This window comes from Hypanus sabinus, chromosome 3 (assembly GCF_030144855.1).
Source record: "Hypanus sabinus isolate sHypSab1 chromosome 3, sHypSab1.hap1, whole genome shotgun sequence".
Classification (NCBI taxonomy): Eukaryota; Metazoa; Chordata; class Chondrichthyes; order Myliobatiformes; family Dasyatidae; genus Hypanus; species Hypanus sabinus.
The window spans coordinates 149,427,190-149,451,873 of NC_082708.1; the positions used below are offsets into that span (position 1 = coordinate 149,427,190).

Consider the following 24,684-nt stretch of genomic DNA (forward strand, 5'->3'; position numbering starts at 1 on the left):
GCCTTATCAACAAAACCGCAGCGTTTTCAGTGGCTGTGTACGTTAGCAGAAAAAATTCGGTGTTAAATTTAAGTGTCTTAGAATACACAGAGTGATGTATTTCACCGAGTCATTTGAATTTCCATATCGCCCTCTTGAGTGCTCGATTGAGCGGGCTACTTCACAGGGTTTCGATCGGAAGGCCAGACGCCGCCTGTCGTCATGGTGACGGGGGCGGGATCGTTCTCCGTCCGCCTGGGGCTCTCACGCCGCGTGCGAGCATACGTAGCGGCGCGAGCGGCGGCGGTTGGCGGGTAGCGGCGCGAGCGGGTCCGCGCAGGGAGTTTACCCGATTTCGAGAAGGCCGGGAATTCTCGCCAGCCCTTCATGGCGGACAGAGACAGTGAGGGTGAGAGTGAGAGTGGGGCGCCGGCCGAGGCCGCCGTGCTCCAGGACTCTCCGTTAACGCCTCCAGACCCGCTCCCCGAAGGAGAAGAAGAGAGCACAGCAGCGGCCAGGGAGGATGAGGAGGCGGCGGATGAGGCCTCGCCTACTGCCGGACCCCCACCGCCGCCGCCGTTGCTACTGCAGACCCAGGAGTTGGCCTCGAAGCGGGTGGATATCCAGAACAAGCGCTTCTACCTGGATGTCAAGCAGAACGCCAAAGGCCGCTTCCTGAAGATTGCCGAGGTGGGCACAGCGGGCCGAAAGAGTCGGCTCACCGTCTCCATGCCGCTGGCGGCCGAGATGCGCGACCGGCTGGGCGACTTCATCGAACACTACGCGCAACTCGGGCCCGGCGGAGGAGGAATTGGCGACGCCAGTTCCCGCAGGCCTCCGCCGCCGCACCACCATCACCACCTCCACCCGCCGATCCAAGCCCAGCCACAAGCTCGGGCCCCGCTGGCTCCAGGGGAGGTGCCGCCGCAGCGGGTTCTGAAAAGCGAGTACCTAGTGCGGGAAAACCGCAAGTATTACCTAGACTTGAAGGAAAACCAGCGCGGCCGGTTCTTGCGCATCCGCCAGACCATGAGCCGAGGCCCGGGTTGGGGCTACTCGGGACAGGGACAGACCATCGCCCTCCCTGCCCAAGGCCTCATCGAGTTTAGGGACGCTTTGGCTCGGTTGATCGAGGATTTTGGCGTTGGCGGCGGGCCAGGTCCGGGAGGCGGAAGCGGCGATCTGGGCGACGGCACATTAGCTCTTGTGCCGCCAGAGCTGCCCGAAGGGACCTCTGTGCCCGTTGACAACAAGAGGTTCTTTTTCGACGTCGGCTCCAATCGCTACGGGGTGTTTCTGAGAGTGAGCGAAGTCAAGCCGGCTTACCGCCACTCCATCACCGTCCCCAGCAAAGCCTGGGCCCGTTTCGGCGATAACTTCATCCGGTACGCCGAGGAGATGAGGGCAATCCAGGAGAAACGCAGGGACAGGAGAGCCGAGCTGTCAAGGGAGACAGTGGCGAACAGTGAAGAGGAAGAAGAGGAAGACTGACATCCAGTACTTAAACTTTTGCTATCATTTCTACTTTAACTCTGAAATCACTTCCAGTGTTCCTATCCTGCTACTTTTGTTCCTTGCCCAATTGCCATCCCAGTCATTTTCCCCTCCCATAACTGCAATCCTGCTGTCTTCGCTCGTTGGATCACCATGTTACCCCTCCTGCCAAATTGCTGTCCTTTTCATCTTTTCTGTATTTATTCCAATTAGCACTGTCATGTCATTATCCTGGCAGCCACTCTATTTGCCTTTTGCTCCTGTTGCTAATTCCTACTCATCACCACCTCTTCTGGGTTGCTGTTTGTCCTCCCATCACCATTTCTCATCCCCCTTTTACCACCTTCCCCCTTCCATTCCAGAGCAGTCACCATCTCTTCTCTATTTTCCTGTCCTTTCACCCCCAGACATCTCTCAGTGCCATGTATGGTCATTGCCCTCCACACGCTTTTAGCCCTGGGTACTTAGACCTAACACCCATAAACTCCACTCACACTCCTCACCAATATTTTCTTTAACCCACTGTAACATTTTTTATCCATACAGTTAGTTTTAGCTTTGTCATCAGTTTGCCTGTCGACCATCTCCAACTCCCATTCAGTCAGTTACCTTGCAGCTTAAGTTTTGTATTCAGATTACTCCCCTTTCCCAGTTCTCATTCACTTTTAACTGTTTATTGTTGGCTGTATTAGCCATGCCTTGACTTTCACTAATGCTTACTTCTCAATTTCCAATCCCAGTCATCGTCAAACCCTTCTTCCCATCGATTACCATTCAACCACACCATCGAAACTTAATTGCTGCCTTTCATCCTCCATCATTATCCAATCACATTTTCATCTGTGACTCCTTGGTCTCATACCCCAACCACCTGACCTATCCCAAAGTCAATATCTTCACAGTGGCATCACCTAAACTGCAGAATGTCATACCTCCCCTGCTATTCCTTTTGTAGTTTCCTATTGATAGTCATCACCATTCTCACCCTCAACACCATTCAGCTTACTCCTTCCTCCTATGTGTTGGTTCAGTATATTCTCATTCCTACTCCATTCTCTTCCTTCTCAGGACACCCTCTTTCTCCCCTGCCCCCCCCTAAAAAATTTTGGTATGGAACCTTTTCCCCAAAGTCATACTTCACCCAGTCTGGCACTCTTCCTCCTTATCTGTTCACTATCTCCTATCCATGTCCTCTTGTGTTACCCTCAACCTCACTACTTTATTTCCATGCATCCTCATCTGCTTCAGCAACCTCATCTCTTACCCAGCTGTTCCATCCTTACCTATTCCACTTTCCCTCTCCCTGTCCTACATTATAAAAACAACCTTGCAACACTCATCTCTACTTTTCATCTCACCACACATCATCTTTCTTCTCTTCTTTCTCTGTCAATAATCTCCCTGAAGTCCTTGACACCTGTCTTCATCCTCTTATCATACCTCTCCTTTATTCTTCCTCTGCTGAAATGCTTGTGCAATGTAAAAGAAATATTTTTACCAATTTTATTTTTTTAGTCTGTCCCTCGAAGAAACAAAATACTTTAAATGGACTCAGTTTAGGTTTTCATAAAGGAGTTCATTTTCTCTGGTTGTCATTTGCATTTTGAAAACGCCATCTGAATTTTTGGAAAAATTAATTTTACAAATGAGCATTGAGTTACTTTGTCTTTTTCAGTACAACCTACCAACAGAAATAAGACTGACTTCTCGTTAAAACCTTCACGGAAAAATGTGCATCTACTCTACGTGAACAGTTACAGCCTGCCTGCTGTAAGTAAAGTTGTACCAACTTATTTCACTTGATTCACAGCAAATGAGCCTCAGGCCCATTGTCTTACTGAAAGAATCAAGCTTTTGTACAGCTTTTAAGCTATCAAAATCTGTGGTTGTCATATAATATGGCAACATAATACTCACATCAGCACAAAATGTGATCTACATTTTGCATGTCTATCTATGTTTGTGATCTTCAGTTTACAAAATTTGAACAGTAGTTTCTGAAATATTTAATACTGGTTAGTACAATGTGCACAGAATCCAGTACAAATCTTTTGCCACCTCACCTTAAACCCTTCCTCCCCAGAACCTTTCCCCTATTGGTAAAGTAATAGGGTTTTAAGTAGGCAATAATTCCCTAATAGCTCAGTTTGGTTTATTTATTGCACATTGACTAATTTATAACCAACAAAAAGTGCATTATAAATACTTTATTCCATACATACTGATTTAACCATGGAAATAACCACAGACTGGTGTGCCAAAGGCTTGCCCCAGAGTTGTCTGGAATATAAGAATGCATACAATTCTTCTTCCTTTTTATTAGGACACGGTTATGGGTAGAGAGAGTCATCGTTGACACATATAACTGTGATAGGTATTTGGTAGCCTTTAATATTTTTGCACTTTAAAAGAATAGCTGTTGGGTGCTATGCAATTTTCCCTATATCAACTGGAGATGACCATTGATTAGTAGTTTAGATTTGCACCTAGGCAGCCACTTCATTGCAGTGCTGTCATTTATTGAAACAAAATGACAAATTGTACTAATTGCATCACAAGGGCACATAAATGAAGAGCCAAAAGCATTCAATACCACCAATGGATTTGTCATAAGTATGGAATTGCTTTGCTGCTACCTTTTTTAACGATGTGAGTCATGAATACTGGGTGCACAAGATTAATCCTTGGCATTAACAAGTAGAAGTTACCAACATATCTAGAAATTTTTGATTAATGGATACACATTAATACCCCATACAAGGTATTCAATAGTGTTATGACAGCTTTTTTGCACTGTGACCTATTAACAAAGGCACATTATGTAACTTTATAACATCAGTTGGAATTATTTGCAGCCTAATATATTTGCACTACTCCATTGCTGTCTTTAAATAACTAAATGTATTATAAAAGATTATTAGTCAGTACAGACTATTAACCTGCAAATATGCCCTCATATTGCAGCCAAAGCCCTTAAGTTCTTGCAACTCAACCTTTGCATATGACAATTGCAAGGAAACACAGTAAAATGTGACTATTCTAAATTGTCACTTAAATGCATAAAATGACAATCCAAATAATTTTATTTTAAAAGTTAGAGCTATATTCTACATTTTCTATAGCAGTGGAAGTAAAGTTAGTTTGCATAGAATGTCACCCTTTGATTTCTTTTGCAAAGTGGTCATTTAACTGGTGTTATAAAGTTATACAGGTTTTTTTTGTTCTGGGAACAGTGGAGGAACTCTCCTTGAGGGAAGTATTTGGCACCTCTCTCCTGGTGTAGTACTTAATCTGTTAGTGTTTTGAGAAATTTCCTATAGTTTTCTCAAAACAAATTGCTTGGGAATGTGTGATATTATTCATTATCATGTCACTTGAATTTAATGTGTCTTGGTGTAAAGAAATTGTAACTATAACCCTATAGTAATGCCACAATGTAGCACTGATTGAAATACAAAGTGCTATCATTGTGTGTTTGTCAGATAGTATATTGCACATGGGCACTGAACATAGCAGAGAATTACATGTTTGAGCCTTTAATTGTCCTGTTTCTGCTGCAGTCAAATCAGAGCTATCTAAATGAAAAGATTTGTTTTATAGTGTACTTAGTTTATATAAAGGTTCCTTTATAATGGAAGTAATTCTAATGGTTGCAATACAATCTTAAGTGTAAGAATAGACGAGAAATTCCTATGAACCATTTTTACTGCAGATAATTAATATAAGTAAAAGTTCCTTTGGGGAATTAAGTTGCTATTTAATAGTAATAATTAGCTGGAGTACAATAGGTCATAAATTAAAAAAAATTGATAGAACTTGCCAAACATCATCAGACAATATATTACCACCAACAGTGCAGTAGTTATATTATTTGTGGTAGCAGCTATGTAACAAAATAACATTTTCATTATCTTCCACATCTTTTTGTAACTTTTTACCTTTCTTATTTATGCTCAGTGTGATAAGCATACTGATGATCATTCTTTAATATATCATGTCTTGGTTTTATTTTTCTCTAGTGTACTGTTTTTTTAATGGGATAGGAATTTATAGGCTGTGGATTGTTTCATATCTTTCATTATTACTCCTCTAATTAAGTATTCTCTTATTTTGTCTCATAGTTTGCTTTTAATTTAGGCCATGTAGCACGAATTGGGCTATTTCACAATATAAGGCAGTTAAAGTTTGAAAGAATCCCAGTATCAACTAAATCACACAGGAAGTTAGGATACACTTGGTTTCCTGGCCTATGAAGTTATCTGAAACTGGTAAAATGAAAGTTCCTTTTGCATTCAATTAATTTGAGTGGTACAGTTACCTAGTTGTAATTTAGAAATGTAAAACTGGAAGTTTTTGTTCAAAGATAAATGTGTTTGCTATCAGATATTTACCTGTAACACTAATTCATTTTTTTTTCCTGCGAATGCTACTTGGTGATGAGAGTATTCCCAGCATTCTCATTTAATTCAGATTTCTTGAAATTACTCTGTTCTGCCATGCAAAGTTCCAATATCTTGTTACTTGTTTGTTCTAAGCTATAACTTTTCAGCATTCATTTTCCATTCCTCAACACCAGTAAAATCAACTAAGTTACTTGGGCAGTGGTCTCCACAGATAATTTGCTTTGCTCTCTCCAGTCTTCCCCATCTCTGCAGTTTAAAATATGCCAGTTTTCTCAGCTCTCCAGTTGATTTTTTTTTAAATGTTGATCTCCTTTAGATACTTCAGGAGCTAATAAGTATTTTCTGGATTTTTAAAAATTTCATTTTTCCAGCGTCTGCAGTTTCTTACTTTACAAATCTGAAGCAGTTAAGTTCAGAAAATGAAACATTAATGCTTTCTTTCTTCCCACAGACACTGCTTGACCTGCTGAGCATTCCCAGCGCTTTCTATTTCTGCTTCTAATTTGATTTGGTTCTAAACATTCCTTACTTATTGGCCCAATCTGAGTAGAATTTGTTGCAGTTTCTTCCATTGCCTCCCCTCTGCACCCCCCCAAATTTATTATTCTATTAGATTTTATAATTGGATTTGACATGTAGTCACCTTTTTAAATGGAAGTGAAATAAGCACATTTTTGCCTGTTAGTTTGCACTGCTCACCGCATATGGATTGATAGTGCAGTTGTATGTGTTAAGCAGTGCAGATTAAGGTGAAAAATGTAGATCCAAATGATATGTATCGGAAAGTTGCTGCTCTGAATTTCATGTACAATTATGTACCAATTGTATGCATCCTGACATTGTCATTCTACAACTGTGGCAGTTCCTTGCATTTTGTACTGCTCCAAGTGAGGAGATATTTGCTCATCTGACATTCAAAGCTATGGTGAATTAGGTATAGGGTTTGATTTGTGAAGAAACTATAATGCCTTATGCAGGCATGCTCTGTGGTATATATGTTTAGTCAACAATTGTGTGAAAGGCAATAGAATTTGGGTATTCTTTGCAATCTAGACACTTTTTCCTTTTTTGAAAAGCATTTAGAAATCTTTTAGAACTTTATTCTTGTTCATTCATTTATTGAGTGTACAATTAAATATGTCCATTGTGATGGAGTTGTTTTTAGGAGAGGGAAATCAGTTAATCTATTGATACAAATATTTAGTTTACTGATGTTTCAGGACATTTAATCAGGTCAAACCCATTGGTGAAATTATGGTGTTATTATTTCGTTGTTTGGCATGTCATTGGTGATTTCAATTTGACTTTTGTCTGAAGATCTACAAATCAAGATGCTAATTTTCAGTCTTTTGAAATAGCTTTTGTTTTTGCTTTGAGCTATATGTTGTATTTTCACAAGGTTATTAATCTGCTTATATATGAAACACTTGCATGATGTCAATTTCATCATTTGAAGTTTACAATAGATAAGAGTATCTTTTTGTTCAATCACATTTTTCTACAATAGTGTGCATTATATACATTTTAAATTGATTATGTTTATCCATTAGGTTTAAAGGTCTATGGCTCTTAGTGCTGCACTATCAAAGAGTCAACATTGAAAAATATTGGGAAGCAATTTCTTGCAGCAATCAATGCTGATACTACTTCTGGGTGGATTTTTTTGTTTTTTGGTTAATTGGATTACACTTTAAACATTATATTCAAGAATAGCATTTTATGTAGATAGTGATTGAGTTGATGTGGAGTGGGAGAGATTTGAATTAATCATTGGGCTGGCTTATGCACCAGCATTTGGGCATTGAAACTAAAGTACTGAAACTTGTACAATGAAATGTGAAAGATGGGAACATAAAGATTTGAAGGACCAAATCCCTCAAGTTGTTACAATATTGGACTTACATAGAGGTCAGTGGCAGTACTTGGTGCAGAATTAAAGTCTCCATTGATTTGAGCAATGGGGCCTAGAGACTTGAAGGAAAGGGGCATTGTTGTTACTCCTTTTCAGTTTTTTTTATAATTTAGTGTTTTAATTTTACTTTCAATTTTAATATTTTTAAATGCCTCTGAATGTGAGAGTTTAAAAACAATTAAAATTGACTGCTTTTACACCTAGCAATACCTGCTCCCAATTTTGTAGCTGTCAGAGGCTTTAGAGCTCTTAGGGTGTGGTGTCTTTACCCTGCTGCAAATGACCCCTTTGCAGTCCACACCTTGCTCCCTGGGTCAGAAAGGGGAGCAGTGAGATAGATAGGCCTTCCTCATCCCAATAGGTGCTGGCATGGGGCTTGGCCAACATTGGTTTTACAGCGCTCTCTATAGAACATGCCTGTATTTGGGTTATGTATATTTCATTTTTAATAAGATATTGGGAATAAAAATATTGCATGCTATTTAGTCATGCCACCTTGTAATGCAAATCATTTTGTCTACATATGTATTTGCTGGAATGCCATGCTGCATTTGTGCTTGAGAGGGGAAATCTACAAATCTAGATCTTAATCTTCTACTGACCTTAGATTTTATTGCAGAGTTCTAAGAAGAGTAAAATTATGCATTTTATTTTGTGAATATAAAAGTCTATAATTTGTAGTTTAAAAGGGGATTTCACAAACAATTAAAATTAGATGGCTTCCCTTTTGTGTTTGCTTAGCACTTCAAAAAAAAAATAAACTGGCATGTGATACAAGGCATTTGATATAAAGCAAATATTTTCCATTATGGTACATGATATCTTGATAACAATTTTAATGAGTGGAGCTCAAGGAACATCTGTCATATGCTGCCACAAAATTCCCTGAAATTAATAATCCATCTCTGGGGTGGATTTTTCATTCATCCATCCATCCATCCATTAACTTGGCATGTGGATCAGCCACTCATTTTGGAAACCATTTAATCTTCAGTTGTGGTTATGAAACAGTTTCTATCAGCGACACAACCCAAGTGCCATCAGTAAATTAAATCTAGCCTTTTTTAAACATTTCCAACATTTAATGCTGGCTTTTTTATTGTTTTATTCTGTTATTGTTCATTGGCAATTTTACTTGCTGTGTGTACTTGCCATACTAGGAGATAAACTAAATATTTGATACTTGCTAATATCTTTCCCTGTCTCCATCTATATTGCTTACTAGACCCTCTTATTTTTGAGATCCAGAAAATATCCTTTGTAGATTAGAAGTGTAAATCTACCTCTTGCACTTCCATACTGTTATGCTGCCAAATGAGCATATTTCATACATAAATTTTCTGAATTAAGCCCAGAAAACTGAAGGGATCCGCTTTCCAATTCTTATTTGAGAATTTGAATCTCATAAATGTGTACTTTGTCAGAGTACAGCCAAAGATGCAAAAATAAACTCCATAATTTCCAGATGCGTGTGTGTGTGTGTGTGTGTCCTTTCAAATCATAAATAACTGCCAGCTGTGCTTGTATTGAACCTAAACAGGAGTATCTGTCCATTTAATATGCAAACTTTTACTGATACATATGTTTCAAAATAAAGTGTGTAAGTTATGTGTTGTGGTCCCATCTGTGGTTTGCAAATTATTGCTCATGGTTTACAAAAAAACATCTTAAGTTTGCAAGATGATCTGTCTGGTTACTGTTTGTGTACTTTAACAAGACAGCAAGAAAGAATATTGGGAGTCCTGAGCTGTTAAGTCTGTGGGCAGCTTGGTAGGGATAAGTTGGAACTTGGAACAGTTTGGAACATCGTACATAGGCAGCAGCTGCAGTCTATTACAAGTTTAATATATTTGGATCTTAAACAAGATGAAGTAATCAGTTAAAATATTCAAAGAAACTTAAATAGATTTAATTGTATAACCTTTCATAGAATCAAACATTTGCACACGGATGGTGTCTCGCAGTTGTCAGGTGGGAGTTGGTGTATAGCTTGGCAGTCTTGGATAATCGTATCTCAGTCAGTGTTGTCATCTTGAGAAACACTGGGTCAAAAGTAGCAAGCTATGGACTTAAACTTTCATTCTTGAGACATCTACAATTAAAAAAAAATAACTGCACATCATTCTAGAAGACAGTCCGGTCCCTTCGCTTGAGTACCTGTGTGATTAGTGTTTAGGAAAAGGGTATGATGATCAAAGTGGTAAGTTAACCCCTGTGCAGTGCTAAAATAGCTGTTTTTTTTAAACTATGGTATTGTATTTGGAGAACATAGTTTAAAGAGGAAATGACCACAGTGACGCTGACACTATGGCCACTTTGGATAAATAAATGCAGTTCTAAGAAAGTTTGACTTAGCATCTCAATTAGATCACTCGGTAGTTGTCTGAAGCTTATAGAAATAAGATACAAATTGATCAATAGTTTGAATGCATAGCGAGGAATTGCCCTGGGAGCGGAAGGGGAGAACGTTTGATTAGTAGGATACTGCACATTTTTAAAAAAAAAAGCTGTTCTGTTGAGACTGGCTCCACTTACACTGAACCAGGTCCCAATGTACCAAATAACTAGAGTAATAGATGAGGGTTTAAATTTTCAGCAGGTAGATTAGAAGGGTTGGAGCGTGGTAAACTTAAGTGGTGAAATACATGGCAAAGTTGTAATTTCAGTGAGAATAACTAAATTGTTAAAATGTTAATTTGCAGTGATAATAGGGTTCACATCAGCATAATATTGTAAGCAGTTTGTAAATGAAGTAATAGTGAAAATAAGTAGGTTTCCCCCAATGCATTCTGAATATATGGCTGTGCATAGTGACTGACAGAAGTACAGGTAGTAGATATTCTAGAGTACTTAACTTTTAAAAAGCATGTACAAAAGGTGAAGGAATAACATCTTCAATAAAGATGTTGGTAACAAAAGAAGAAAAATATGGCTTGAAATGTCAACATGTAAAAGTGGTTTGAGAAGTATCTTGGGAATAAGAGTAGAAAGCTCATGTCCCCGGCAATATTTATAGTTCAAAACATAAGAAACACAATCATGAGCTATGCTTCAATTTCACATAGTACCCCTTGGTTAGCAGCATAATTGTTCAACAGAATTGTTTATAAAAATGAAGTATATGTATATCTTTAAATATTTAGGATTTGTAGGTTGTGTCATCTTCTAATAATGAACTGTTTTCATCCCAACACTGTCATGACCTCAGTCCCATCTGTAACTCTTTTGCTTCTGCTACAATGTCTGGGACCACAAGATGCAAGTCAGTGATCATACTGCTTAATGAAGCAGTGATGTTTAGAAAGACTGAAAGGAATCTGGGATATTACCTGTTCTTTTACAAGAGGGTGCTGGAGCTGTGGGAATTTCAGGTTTAATATCTCTGGCATATTGTGTGAAATTTGTTAACTTTGCAGCAGTAGTCCAATGCAATACATGCACATATAAAAAACACAATTACAAGAAGTATATATGTATATAAAATAGTTAATGTAAAGTAGTGCAAAAACAAATAAATTTTTTAAATTAGTGAGGTCGTGTTCATGGGTTCAATGTCCTCTTTGAAATGGGATGGCAGAGGAGAAGAGGCTGTTCCTGAACACTGAGTATGTGCCTTCAAGCTTCTGTACCTCCTTCCTGATGGTAGCAATGAGAAGAGAGCATGTCCCAGGTGGTGGGGTCCTTACTGATGGACGCCACCTTCCTGGGGCACCGCTCGTTGAAGATGTCTTGGATACTACAGAGGCTAGTACCCATAATGGAGCAGACTGATTTACAACTTTCAGCAACTTTGATCCTGTGCAGTAGTGCCCCCCCCCCCCCCCTCCATACCAGATTGTGATGCAGAATGACAGAAAAAGAAACGTGTGGGGAAGAGGGGTGGATACAAATGGAGGTTATACCGAAAAATAAACTTCAGATGCTGGAATCTGAAACAAAAAAAAATGCCGTAAGAGCTTGAATCAATGTAGCATACTGAATGAGAAACCAGTTTAACAATTTAGTCCAGGGATTCTTCCTCAGAGCTGCCACATTTGTATCTATCTGAACATCAAAAAAAGTGTTGGTGCTTCATTCTGTGTACTTCCAAGCAGCATTTACTCATCTATAAACTCCATGTCAAAACCCACTCAGTTAAAGCATGATGAATTGCAGAGTTGAGTTGAATGGCTGCCTTTGACAATGTGACATCAAGGAACTCGAGTAAAACTAAAGAATCAGCAAGAGGAACAGCATTTGAAGTTGTACTTGATACAAAGGACGATGGTTATGATGAATTCAGTCATTTCCAAGCACACAATATCACTAAGATTTCTCAAGGTGATTTTCTGTACATCTATCTTCAGATGCACAGGTGACTTACTAAGTAGAATATTATACAGCTGGAGGCTGCAGGATCTAGATAACATTCATGCATGGATTGATCTGTGGCAAGTAATGTTGATGCCTCAAAAGAGCCCAACGATAAATGTATTACCATGTCTACATCTCCCTTCATTGATATCCAGGGAGTCACTGTTGACTAGAAACTAACTATAAAGCCATCTACATAATACAATTACTACAAGAGCATATCAAAGGATTGATTCACTGTAAGAAGTAATTGGCCATCTATTCAAAGTTTTAATAGTTTTAATACAAGCCTTGTAAGAAGAGTGATGGAATATTTTCCCTGTGCCTACGTAAGGAAACTCCAACTCAACCACTACCTTTAACATTAATTGCACTTAGCTTTAGAGCACAAAGTACTGTCTATATAATACTGCAGTTACTCATCCAGGTATTTCAAGCAGTGCGCTCTTGCAGCTTGATGATCAAGAAATACAAGGAAAGTAGATATCTGGGAGTACTATCAGCTCCAGTTTCCTATCCAATTCACACCACCTGGCTCATGCATTTAATTTCTTCATTCCTCAGTCTAAATCCTGCAAGTAAAAACTAGGATTGTCGGTAATGCCAAAACCTGGAAAGTAAACAGCTCAAACCTTTTTCAACCTCCCAGTGCCCTTCTCTCCTTAGCATTCCACTCCACCCCCAAATCCTCTGCAATGACAACCATTTTCCTTTCATAAACACAAAGTACACTGCAGATGCTGTGGTCAAATCAAGACATACAAAAAAGCTGGATGAACTCAGCAGGTCAGGCAGCATCCATTGAAAGAAGCAGTCACTGTTTCGGGTTGAGACGAAGGGCCTCGACCCAAAACGTTGACTGCTTCTTTCAACGGATGCTGCCCGACCTGCTGAGTTCACCCAGCTTTTTTGTACATCTTGATTTTCCTTTCGTACCATTTAAAAATAGTGATATTTAATTATCATTGGTGAATAAATCCATGATTAAGTCAATTAGTGCAGGTATTCCTTGAACTAGAGTTACAGTGCTGTGCAGAAGTCTTAGACACATATATATTAGCTAGGGTCCCTCAGGCACTTGCACAGTATTGCAGTAATTCTATGTATTGCACTGTACTGCTGCGGCAAGAAAACAACAAATTTCATGGCACATGTAAGTGATGATAAACCTGATTCTGATATTGGTCTCTGGTCAGCTGAGTAGGAAGGGAGGAGGACTCATGCTTAGGAAAAGGGGTAGGCGGGGGGAATGACTAAGAGGCACCAAAGAGACTTCTCCATGTTTGATTTGTCAATAAACCAATTGTTTGGAATCAACTTACTTTGCCTGCTGTCTCATGGCTGGGTGTGTTTGCGCCTGTGCCACACCCCTCCCTGGCATTCTTCTGCCAATTGTCCCAAGTCGCTCCTGCAGCACTCCATCCTCACCATTCCCAACATACAAACTCGCTCTTCATTCCAAGTTGACAGTACTATGCAAAAGTCTTAGGCACCCTAGCTTTATATATGTGCCTAAGAATTTTACAGAGTACTGTATGTATTCTGGTATAATGTTTAATGCAAAATATTGAAAGATTTTTCCAATTAATTTCAATGTAAAAGTTCTGGCTCTATTTCAGAGCTCAGAAATCTTATTCAAAGGAGCCTAAAGATGCATCAAAAGAAATTTCTGAAATTGCTACAGTTTCATTAGCAGTTAATACACAAGGGACCATTTCAGTGTTATCATCAAATACAAATACAAGTCCATGAAAGACCTTGACAGAGTGAGTGTCTACTCTTGTAAAGGGGTTGCTATTTCTCCTATTTAAGACAAAGCTGAGGAAACTATTGTTCTCAGTGAATTCTCAAAGACTAATGGATATAGAATCACCTTTGAGATGTTTTCTTCATTAACAAAGGGGAAAAAGGTTACAATAATTAGGTGGAATGCAAAGCTGAGGCTGCATATGTCCAAGAATATTGAAGAGGAAAGCTCTATTGTGATTGTCTTGCAAACTGTCATTCAAAAAATATAGACGATGTACATAATAATGTAATCCTGGAGATGCTGTGCTATCATGTTTAATCATGGCACCCTGGGAAGATTTATACTTAAGTACTCATTCAAGGCCCAGAGGAAAACTGCTTGATATATTCCCAAAACACTAAGAAATGTTCAAAACAGCTATGGGTGGCCTTGAGTATATTGACACTAAGCAGATCCAGCAGCCACCTTGCTTTCTTTCATGCTTTACCACAGTGTTTTCTTGGCTCATCATCAAACTGGGCATATTCTGTTGAATTTAATTTTCTAACCATATACTTAATCCTTTGTGCATTTTCCATTGCAACATAATTTCCCTTTCTAACGAGCAGTGGACTATCAGCGTAACATTTTAAGCACTAACTTCATTCACATTGTTCAGAGTTATTGCTTTTTCACTTTTATTAATTACATCCAGTGTAGTGTTATAACTAGTATAACTAGCCTTGATTATTCCAGAGTTTCTGTCCACAACTAGTGAGGAACTTTAAAGCTGTCTTGAAGGATACGAAGTAAAATTCTAATGACTTGAAATGTCAAACTGGGAGGAAGAATTCACTATTTTGCTATTAGTGAATTAGATAAATTGACTCCACAGTGTACTTGGGTACTTGTCCTCAACTGCATTAGAGTAATACTTTGTAAGTTGAAATATTCATAATCAAGGAATACAAAAGGTCAAAATTTGAAAGCACTTTTTACAGTAGTATTTTTATTCTAGCAGTGTATAGAATATAAATTGGGAAGTTAAAGATTCATGCAATGAAGGAATCAGTAAATTATCAAACTTTTTGGAGAACCTAATTTTTAATAATGATAGTATGGAAGATGGTTTTGTGGAATGCACTGAAGGTTTTTCTAAGCTATAGACTACAAGATCACAAATCAGTTTACAAAGGCTTAATGTTCTATTAAGTGATCCTCTGGAGAAGAATGATTAAAATAGGGGATTTTATATTAAGTACAAGAGTGATATATCCAAAATCTATAGAAAGGAAGCTGTAGTCTTGATGGAAAAGTTGTGTACAATGCTTTGGAGAATGATGTTAAAATATATGTATCAATAACAAATGCATAATGAAATCATAATTTATATTAAAATTCACACTTCATAAAAGGAATACACTGCTAATCCTCCAACCTGCACATAGAGGAATAAGTGATACACTGTGGCAAAGGCATGCTGAAAGTAGATCAATGTTAGAGAAAACATGCTTAAAAGAGTAAATTGGTCAATTTCACAATTTAGCAAGGCCTGTTTTAGACAAAATAGAGACAATCATAAGATCAAACTAGCAATACGCATCAAAATATAAAAAACTTTGTAGGAAGGCAGATATCAATGATAGCAATGTTGAAATGCTGTGGTCCGTTAGATCAGAGGTAGAGGACTATAATGGTGAATAAGGATATTGCAGTGATATAAAGCATACATTGTGTCTCTACAGAAAAAACCCAAAATATAGGAAATGAATAGGACTAGAGACACTAATGAGATTAAATCCTAAAACATATTGGAACCATTATGTACATCTTGACATTTTCTAAAGGGATCATAGTTGCAATGGTTTAATCATTTCTGAATTATTTATTTTCCATGCATTAGTAGAAGTTAGCAAATTTAACAATTCGGGTGGGGGGGGGGGGGTTGGGCGAAAGAAATGGGACCAAAGGACAATTTATCTTGAAGCTAAAGCATGTCTGGGCAGAATCAAGAGATCAAAAAGAATTTTTTTTGAGAAATAGTTCATGAGTTCTTGAAATTATGAGGGGTGGTCAGTATTTAGAATTGCACAGAAAAGAATTTATGTTCACAGGTAGAAATTGGAAATAAGTAGGTCATTTTTCTTTAAATGACTGAAGCCCTTTGTGTTTCCTCTGTAGTTCCATAAAAGATTTTGTAGAATCGGGTATGAAAAAGGAGCGAAAGGCTTATTCTTGTTTCTTGAAAATATTTTTATCTAAGTGTTCTGAATCTTTGGAATTATCTACCTTGGTACCCATAGAATTTGTTTGAATATATCAAATCATTCAAATTTTAGATAAGAAGGTGTTTGGAATTATGCATGAAGGTGGGTCGGATGTATACAATACGATCAGTAATTATCATATTGAATGGCACAGGAAACAAAGCAAAGGAGATCTGAGTGATTTTTTGTTTGTTTTCTGATTGTACAGTGCACAAAATGAATTCTTCAGGATATAACTGTCAGCTGTTTTGCACACAGGTGAAAATTATTGTGAGGTCTCAATGAATATTACACTTGGTAGAGAGGTAGAACAACCTAAGTGGTTGTACAGGTCTGTTACTCACTTAAAGGGGTGAAAGAAACCCTCCTCACTTTTAAAAAGACTTCAATGTGTACTTAAGGAACTGTGACGTTTAGAATTATAAAGTCAGTGCTGATAGATGGGATTAGGTGAGTATAGATCCAATGTCTAAAAGTTTTACTGTGTCATTAATTTTTCTGGGATTCTATGAAGAATTTGTTAAGACCTAGCAGTCAACCATTCATGAATATCCAGGGTGATAGCTTTATAGCATTTCAATTAGCAAGAATCATATTTGTGCTATCAAGTTTGGTAATAAAGACAAATTTTGAATGAAATTAGTTGTAAGAGTTTTAAATGCTGCATCCTGTTTTTTGCAATCTCTTGAATAGAATATGGTACTTAATCACAGTTAAAGCCTATTGTGGTGGGTGCATAAGGAATCACATTTTGTTCTAAATTTTTTTCAAATTATTGGATTGTATAAAGCATGAGAAAATGAAGTTTATGTCCAATAACTACTCCTTTTAAGTATTTTACCTTCATATCTAGAATTTGCATATATTGTGAGGTATGACAGCATTTATCCTGATTCAGCTCTGATTAGTTGGCAGTAAGTTCACTGTTCAAACTGTTGCACTACTCTGCTGTTACAGAATCTCTTGGTGCTTAAACAGCCAAAATTCTGCAACTTTGCACACATTTTAATTTCATTCTTGAAGGTTTGCACTGACTTATTTTTAAATGCCTAAATAAAGCAATGTAACTTTTTAGTAGTCCATGCAAGATTATTTTATTCTATGAAATTTTAGTTTATGTGGCTGATATTTGTACAATTTTTAGATTTTATGGACATTTAACTGATCAATTGTACAATATGCAATTTTATGAAATTCTGCAGTTGCTACACAATAATTTAGTTTGTAGTCATGTTATATATAAATTCTTACTCTTCATCTGCATTATCATTAGGCTTACTGATACCAAAACATATCTTTTAAAAATTCACAGCTGAAGTCCAGAATTTAATGTTGTGCTGATATGCAGCATTTTGCTTCTTTTATTTCAGCACCTCAAATTACTAAATTATCCTGGTCAGCAACAGGTCTGAAACCAAAATCTCATCCTGATTTTATACTTCTCAAAATACAATCCCTTGACACAATGTTTGTGTAATATCATTACCGGAATTCTTTACTGTTAGCAAATACTAAAAAATTATTTTACTAAATTTAGCATTTTCATCAAACCATTCTTGTACTTAAAATACTGAAACTTAATTGATAGGTTTAGGATTTATAATTTGAATGTTACTCTAAAAAGCCCCTTTAAAGTGTATTTGTGAAATTAAAACTGGAGTTGTAAAAACATTTAAATGTTTAAATTGCCAAGTAAATCATGCTGCGGGAAAGTGGGTAGATTTATTTTTTATAGTTGATAGCCTGTATGAGTACTAGTTTTACAATCAATTTCCATATTAAATTCCTTCTCAAATTCTTGGCTAATTTTCTGTTCTGTTTCCAACAATTTGGAATCCTATTTGTTACTGCCTAGTTGCCAGTATTATTAATACATAGCATTAAATGCAGTAACATGTTATCAATGAGACTTGCATTTCAGATCTTATGCACTAATTAAATTGCACTATTTGTGTATCATTTGTGTGTGTGTTTGTGTGTGTGTTAAATGTGTATACTTGAAAAAGCTCTTGCTGGTCACTGTGCAAATAAGTTTATATTTCAGCAGAAACACCTGCACAGTAAATTGATAGAGGCATAAATTAGTCACGTGAAGTCCCAAGCACTTTATATTGTCTCCTCAATACTTTTAAAACCTTGCTTTGGTAAACTTAAAACATTTGGCTTTGATATTATCTTTATTCAAAATTTTTAAAGTTCTCAGGTAAAATTTTTGTTTCATTTACTTTTAAAAATCATCCTATTAATTACAATATGTAGATCAAAATTATATAAAACACAAGGTTTAATCATCTACCTATTTAATTAGCTTTCCCTGTCTTTTCGTTGCCCTTTCATTCATAACTAATAGTGCACATCAGTTTGCCTATTATGTGAAACTGTCAGTAACGTCTGCATCCATACAGAAAGTCTTTTTCCATGTATTAATATTAAAATTATTACTTATGTGGGGTTCCTTGCAACATAAAGATGCAGTTGCATTCTGTTTGTATTTCATTTGTACCAATCTTCTACTATTGTATGTCCCTAAATACATAATATATTTAAAAAAAGTGGAAGTGTGCTTTTTAGCAAAATTTACTGTTGTATTTAAGGATTTTTAGGCAGTTTGTTTTATGCTTAAACATATGGTGCATTGAAACACAGAAAATCAGCTTTTTATTTGATGTCTTGATAGCATGATATGTCAGAGACAAACAGGTGGGGCTTGATGCTGATTCATTCCTCTGAAACTTGTGGGAGCAATTTAAATCCATATGTACGACTGTAAGTTGCTAATTCTGCGAAAAAAAAACGGAGATTAGACCATTGCTGTGTATCTTGAAGCCTTGACTGTATGTGTTTCTTTTACTGCAGGATGTTAGCCTACATTGGTTGAGCATCAAGCCCTTATGAAGGAAGAGATCATTTTTCGAGGAGAAACAAATGCTATTTGAAGTGATAGTCAGGTATGGGGTTAATGGTTATTGATAAGTTTTAGGCCTATAAACACACATATATAGATATATACAATTTGGTTCTACTTTTAAGCATAATGCAATTTTAGTTAGGCCCATAGTTTGGGGTATTTTCTGTCTCTGGTTTATGATTGCTGAAGTGCACACACATTTCCTCCTAATAGTGCTACTATAGATCCTAACTGTATACATGTTAATAAATCTTGAGTTTAAAATCTGTGGTATTTGTATCATAACCTACTCAAAAATTGCACACCTTTTTGAATATGATCCTTGCCATATGTTCATTTCTAGCAGTCAGGCAATCCATGAAGCAAAATTATTTTATTAAATTTTAAGAGAATATTTTTATATGAAAAATGATCTCTTCCCCTGAAGTCTTCAAAATCAAATGTTATATCACTATGAAGTGTGTATTTATTATATATGTAAGAAATTGCTTAACTGTATTTATAATTTGAGGTCTAGTGCAGCTGATATGTTTGTAATGCATTTGATACTGTATGTAAAATAAATAAATATAGTAGTCTTGTGAAACAAGTGGCCAATTATGTTTGATTCTTATGATTGGATTAAAATGCCTTTATTGGCCTGGATGCATCAATGACCTTAGTCCCAATTTACACATTTTAATGCTTATCAAATGAATAGATTATGAAATCTATGGATAATTGATTTACTGTGGCTAATTAATATTGTCTGTAAGTTTGGTGGAGCATATTCAACATTCTTATATAGATTTCAAAAGTAAACATAATGTCGTTTGGTCAATACATTCAATGGTGTTAAATCCTGTTTTCAAACTATAGCAGAATCACCACTTATGTGGTGCCCTGGAGTAACACGCTCTTTCATTGTTTGAGGGCCTTTGCACAGAACCTTTTAATTGGTTGTAACAAGCTTTGGTGCATCCTTCATCACATACTTCTGGAACCTTGAATGTGCCACACATTTTGCATTAAGAATAATTTTAATAAAATGGTAATATTTTCTGTTATTGTTTCAAATGTCCACACCAATGACATTTTGGTCAGAATTACAATGACTAACTTACATTCCTGAAAAGGGTTTTTTTTTATTGCTTATTCTTGATTCAACTGCTCCTTGCCACACCACATGATCCCAATGCAGTCTTTCTAATAGGCTTTTGGTTCAACGCTTTGGTAATGTTCATGAAGTCCACATAATTAGTCTGAGGTTACAAAAGTTTATTTCATACCAGGTAATTTTATAAAGAAGAAACTTCTATCAATATCATTTTAGATATAAATCCACATTCCTCAGGGGGTAAAAAAACAAAAATAACTGAAGCTGATCTATTCAAATATATGTATATAAATGCAATTTGTATCACTTTAGTACTGCTTTCTGAATTATGGAATGGTAAAATGTGGATATGCATTATTCTCAATTATTGCAATTGATATGTTGGCCTTTCTGTTTAATGCACCAAGTAAAATTTTTGTTTACTCCCATTGCGATCAGAATGAGGTTGGCAAGGACATATCCACAAACTACTCAGCTGATAAATCATTAAGAAAAGACTTAAAAGACCATTGTCAAGGATTCAGAAGATTAATAATTAATAGTAATTCTAATGGCTAATCCAGGAGAATTATGTCAAGAAAGGATGGCACTTGAGACATCATGATATGTAAGAGCAAATTCATATTCAAGTGACTAAATGTTGTTGAAATTCCAACTCTCAACCATTTTGAATTTTAGGAAGCTGGAGTGCAGTTTTGCCTGTTTCTGGATTTCTCTGTTACATTGTAGTCCTCTACTGGGAACCTAATGCCCTGATGTGACTGCTGCCACTTTATTTTCACTTCTGCTGGTATTCAACTACTAATGTTTGGATGTATTTTGCCTAAAACTGTCCTGTCATTCAAATTTCTTATTCCTCTTCACACTGCCCAAGGATAAGGATTGCACAGAGAACCAGCCCAATTTATCTTTTTAATTCATACAAGAGATGTGGGCTTTGCAGGCTGAGCCAGCAACTAATTGCTCTTGAGAAGGTGAGCTGCATTCTTGAGACACTGCAGTGCTTGATGTATGAGTGTATCCTCAGTGTCTTGTGTCTTTCTCAAATGTGATTTGCTTATTCTGCCTATAGCATATACATAATAACTAAGAAACTGGAAGTGGGTTGCAAAATTCTTGAATTTAAAAGAACCCAATTATTTTGTCAGTAGCACAGTTAGTACTGTGAAGAATGTTTGAATGTCATGTATCCTTGGAATTGGGCAATGTATGTACGCACAAAGTTACTTAGAGCAACTTGGATGAAGCTGTTTTATATAAGTGAAAATTTAACACCTACAGTGATGCTAGAAAGTTTGTGAACCCTGTAGAATTGTCTTTATTTCTGCATAAATATGACCTAAAACGTGATCAGTTTCACATAAGTCCTAAAATTAGATGAAGAGTACCCAATTAAATAAATAATACAAAAGCATTATACTTGTTGATTTATTTATTAAGAAAAATGATTCAATATTACATGTATTCGTTGGAAAAAGTATGTGAACCTCTGGGATAACACCTTCTATAAAAGCTATTTGGAGTTAAGTGCCAATGAATGGGATGAGATTGGAGGTGAGAGTTGTAGAAGTGCCCTGTCCTATAAAAATAGGACACACAAAGACAGATTACTGACAGACCCTGCTCTTCTCAAGAAAAATCTGTTTATGTGCTCCATACTTCGATCAAAACAACTTTCAGAGGATCTTAGAAGAAGAATTGTAGAGATGAATGAAGCTGGAAAAGGCTACAAAGGCATTTCTAAAGACCTGACTGTTCATCAGTCTACAGTTTAAGAGACATTGCCTACAAATGGAGGAAACTCAGTATTGATGCTACTCTCCCTAGGAGTGGTCATCCTGCAAAGATCACACCAACAGCACAATGTGCAGTGCTGAAGGGGGTGAAAAAGAACCAAGAGTAACAACAAAAGACCAACAGAAATCTCTAGAACTTGCTAAAGTCTCTGTTCATGTGTCCACCATAAGAAAAACACTGAACAAGAATGGTGTTCTTTGAAGGACACCATGGAGGAAACCACTGCACTCCAAAAACAAATATTGCTGCACATTTCAAGTTTGTAAAAGACCACCTGGATGTTCTACAATGCTTTTGGAACAATGTTCTGTGGACAGATAAGACAAAAGTTGAACTTTTTGGCAGAAATGCACATTGCTATATTTGGAGGGAAAAGAACACTCTACATCAACACCAAAACCTTATCCCAACTGTGAAGCATGGTGGAAGGAGCATTATGGTTTGGGGCTGCTTTGCTGCCTCAGGGCGTGGACAGCTTGCAATCAATCATTGGAACAATTAGTTCTAAATTGTATCAAGATATTTTACAGGAGAATGTCAGGGTAGCAGTCCGTCACCTGAAACATAATAGAAGCTGGATAATGCATCAAGAGTGATCGAAAGACAAGAGTAAATCAGCTTAAGAATGGTTTAATAAGAAGAAAATTGGTATTTTGGAATGGCCAAGTCTTGACTTTATTCTATAGAAATGTTCCGTAAGGACCTGAAGCAAGCAGTTTATGCAAGGAAGCCCACCTATATCCCAGAGTTGCAGTAGTTTTTAAGGAGGAATGGCCTAAAATTCATCCAAGCCAATGCACAGGACTGATCAACAGTTACTGAAAACATTTGATTGAGGTTACCACTGTATGGGGTGGGTCACACCAGTTACTGAAAGCAAATGTTCACATATTTTTCCAACAAATACATGTAATATTGGATTTTTTTCTGATCACATTTTAGGTCATATTTATGCAGAAATAAAGATAATTCTACCAAGTTTTTACTAGCACCACTATATACTTGTAATAGAAAAAAAACTTCAATAAGCACAAAATTGAACTAATACTATGTAGTGCCATTCATAGTTCCCCTTAGTGTTGTCTCAGCTCAGGTTGCAACATCTTTGTCTCTGAATCAAATTATGGGTTCAATTCCCACTCTGAAGACTTGAACACAAAAATATGGATTGATATTGGAGTATAAGAAAGAAGGTTTCTACAATAATGGTGTACTGTCTCTCAAATAAGCGTTTTAAAAAAAGACCAGGTCTGACCTCTCAGATGAAAATGAAGGATCCTATTTTATCCATTTTGAAAAGCAGAGGGGTCGTTCCCAGTGTCCTAGATATTATTTATCCATCAACGCTTAAATTGACATTTGTAGGGCCTTGCTGAGTACAAACTGACCTGCATTACTGAAGCAATTGAACTTTAATATTGCATAATTGACCATAGTCTTTTGTGACATTGGGGGACCACATTCATGCATGTCTTATTAAATAGAAAATTGAGTACTTAAAACAACTTTTTCCTCAATTAGTCATTGTCCTCATGATATCACATTTGGGCTTGGTCCATAACGCCTCATATGCTCTGAATATGTTATAGCTGATTATAAGCTGTCAGGCATGGTTCATTTGAATTCACTAGATGTCACTGTTTTGCAGCAGAAATCCAATAAACTGAACAATGTTTGAGCCATTGCGTTTGTAACAAATGGATTGTAACTACCTCTTATCATTCAGTGTTTTAATCCAGTTGACTACAGTTATAAGATTTAACAAAAAGTTTTGCCTGATTCTTATTGGAGATTCAAAACACTCCTTGGAATGTAAAATGCTATTGTTATTAAACCATCTCTTTGTTTCCTCCAAATTGAAGTGTACTCTGGACAGGGACTATTTGCTGATTTGAAACTCTTATTTAATAAGTCAGCTGATCTGGGCCAAAGCCTCAGTACTGAAGCAGTACAACAGAAGTGTTATCTTCCAAATAAAATGTTATATCTGTTCTGGTGAAGACTGTAGGTCCTGTGACTATGTCTATTTAGAGAAAAGCACTGGAGTCCAGCATGAATGAAAATGATTTACACTAAACGCAGCAATCCACCTATCTACAGAGGGTCCAACAGATGAAACACATTGTAGGAAAATTAAATAATGAAAATGAAATGCCTTTAAGGTAAACGGATTATTTTTGTAAGACATTGGTCTGTGTTACTGTCTCAGAGTAAGATTGTTGGATGTTCTAAGTCTTAGCTAAAGAATTAAGAAACATCTCAATAATGTGCATAATAATAGTGTAGTAATAACGTGTGTGGCTGAAGAATTTGCATTTCTAACAAAATGTTAAGACTCACCCGTGACTGCATCCTTGGAAGATATGTGTAATCCAATGGAATTCTCATAAGAGTCATAAAGTAAAACACTATTAAGAGGAATTAAATTCTTTCTAGCACCTAAACTTTGTTTCATAACCAACCACATTAAGAGCAGATTAATGGATCATATTTCTCACTGTAACAGCTTTCACAAATTACTCCTCACCTCATTTTGAAATACACGATCTTTATATCAGTGATTTATAAACCACTGGTGAGCCCTCAACTTGCATATTATGAACAGTTTTGGGCACCTCTCTAAGAAAAGAAATGCTGGCATTGAAGAGGGTTCAGAATGAAAGGGTTATACAAGGAATATTTGTTGGCTGTGGGTCTGTACTTGCTGCAGTTGAAAAGGATTGGGGGGGGGGGGGGTTCTCATTGA

General features: G+C 36.9%; 1 protein-coding gene across 2 annotated transcripts; it reads left to right on the plus strand.

Moving 5' to 3' along the window:
- Nucleotides 1-230: 230 nt before the first annotated feature.
- Nucleotides 231-23,938, plus strand: LOC132391767 (transcriptional activator protein Pur-beta-like). 2 transcript variants are annotated; one of them, XM_059965366.1, is made up of 3 exons: nt 231-1,476; nt 3,149-3,243; nt 18,994-23,938. In XM_059965366.1, exon 1 carries the CDS (start codon nt 367-369, stop codon nt 1,468-1,470), a length of 1,104 nt encoding a protein of 367 aa, XP_059821349.1. In that variant the 5' UTR covers nt 231-366; the 3' UTR covers nt 1,471-1,476; nt 3,149-3,243; nt 18,994-23,938. The 2 variants fall into 2 exon arrangements, with proteins under 2 accessions (XP_059821349.1, XP_059821350.1); XM_059965367.1 differs by lacking the exon at nt 18,994-23,938 and adding an exon at nt 6,328-12,919.
- Nucleotides 23,939-24,684: the final 746 nt, after the last annotated feature.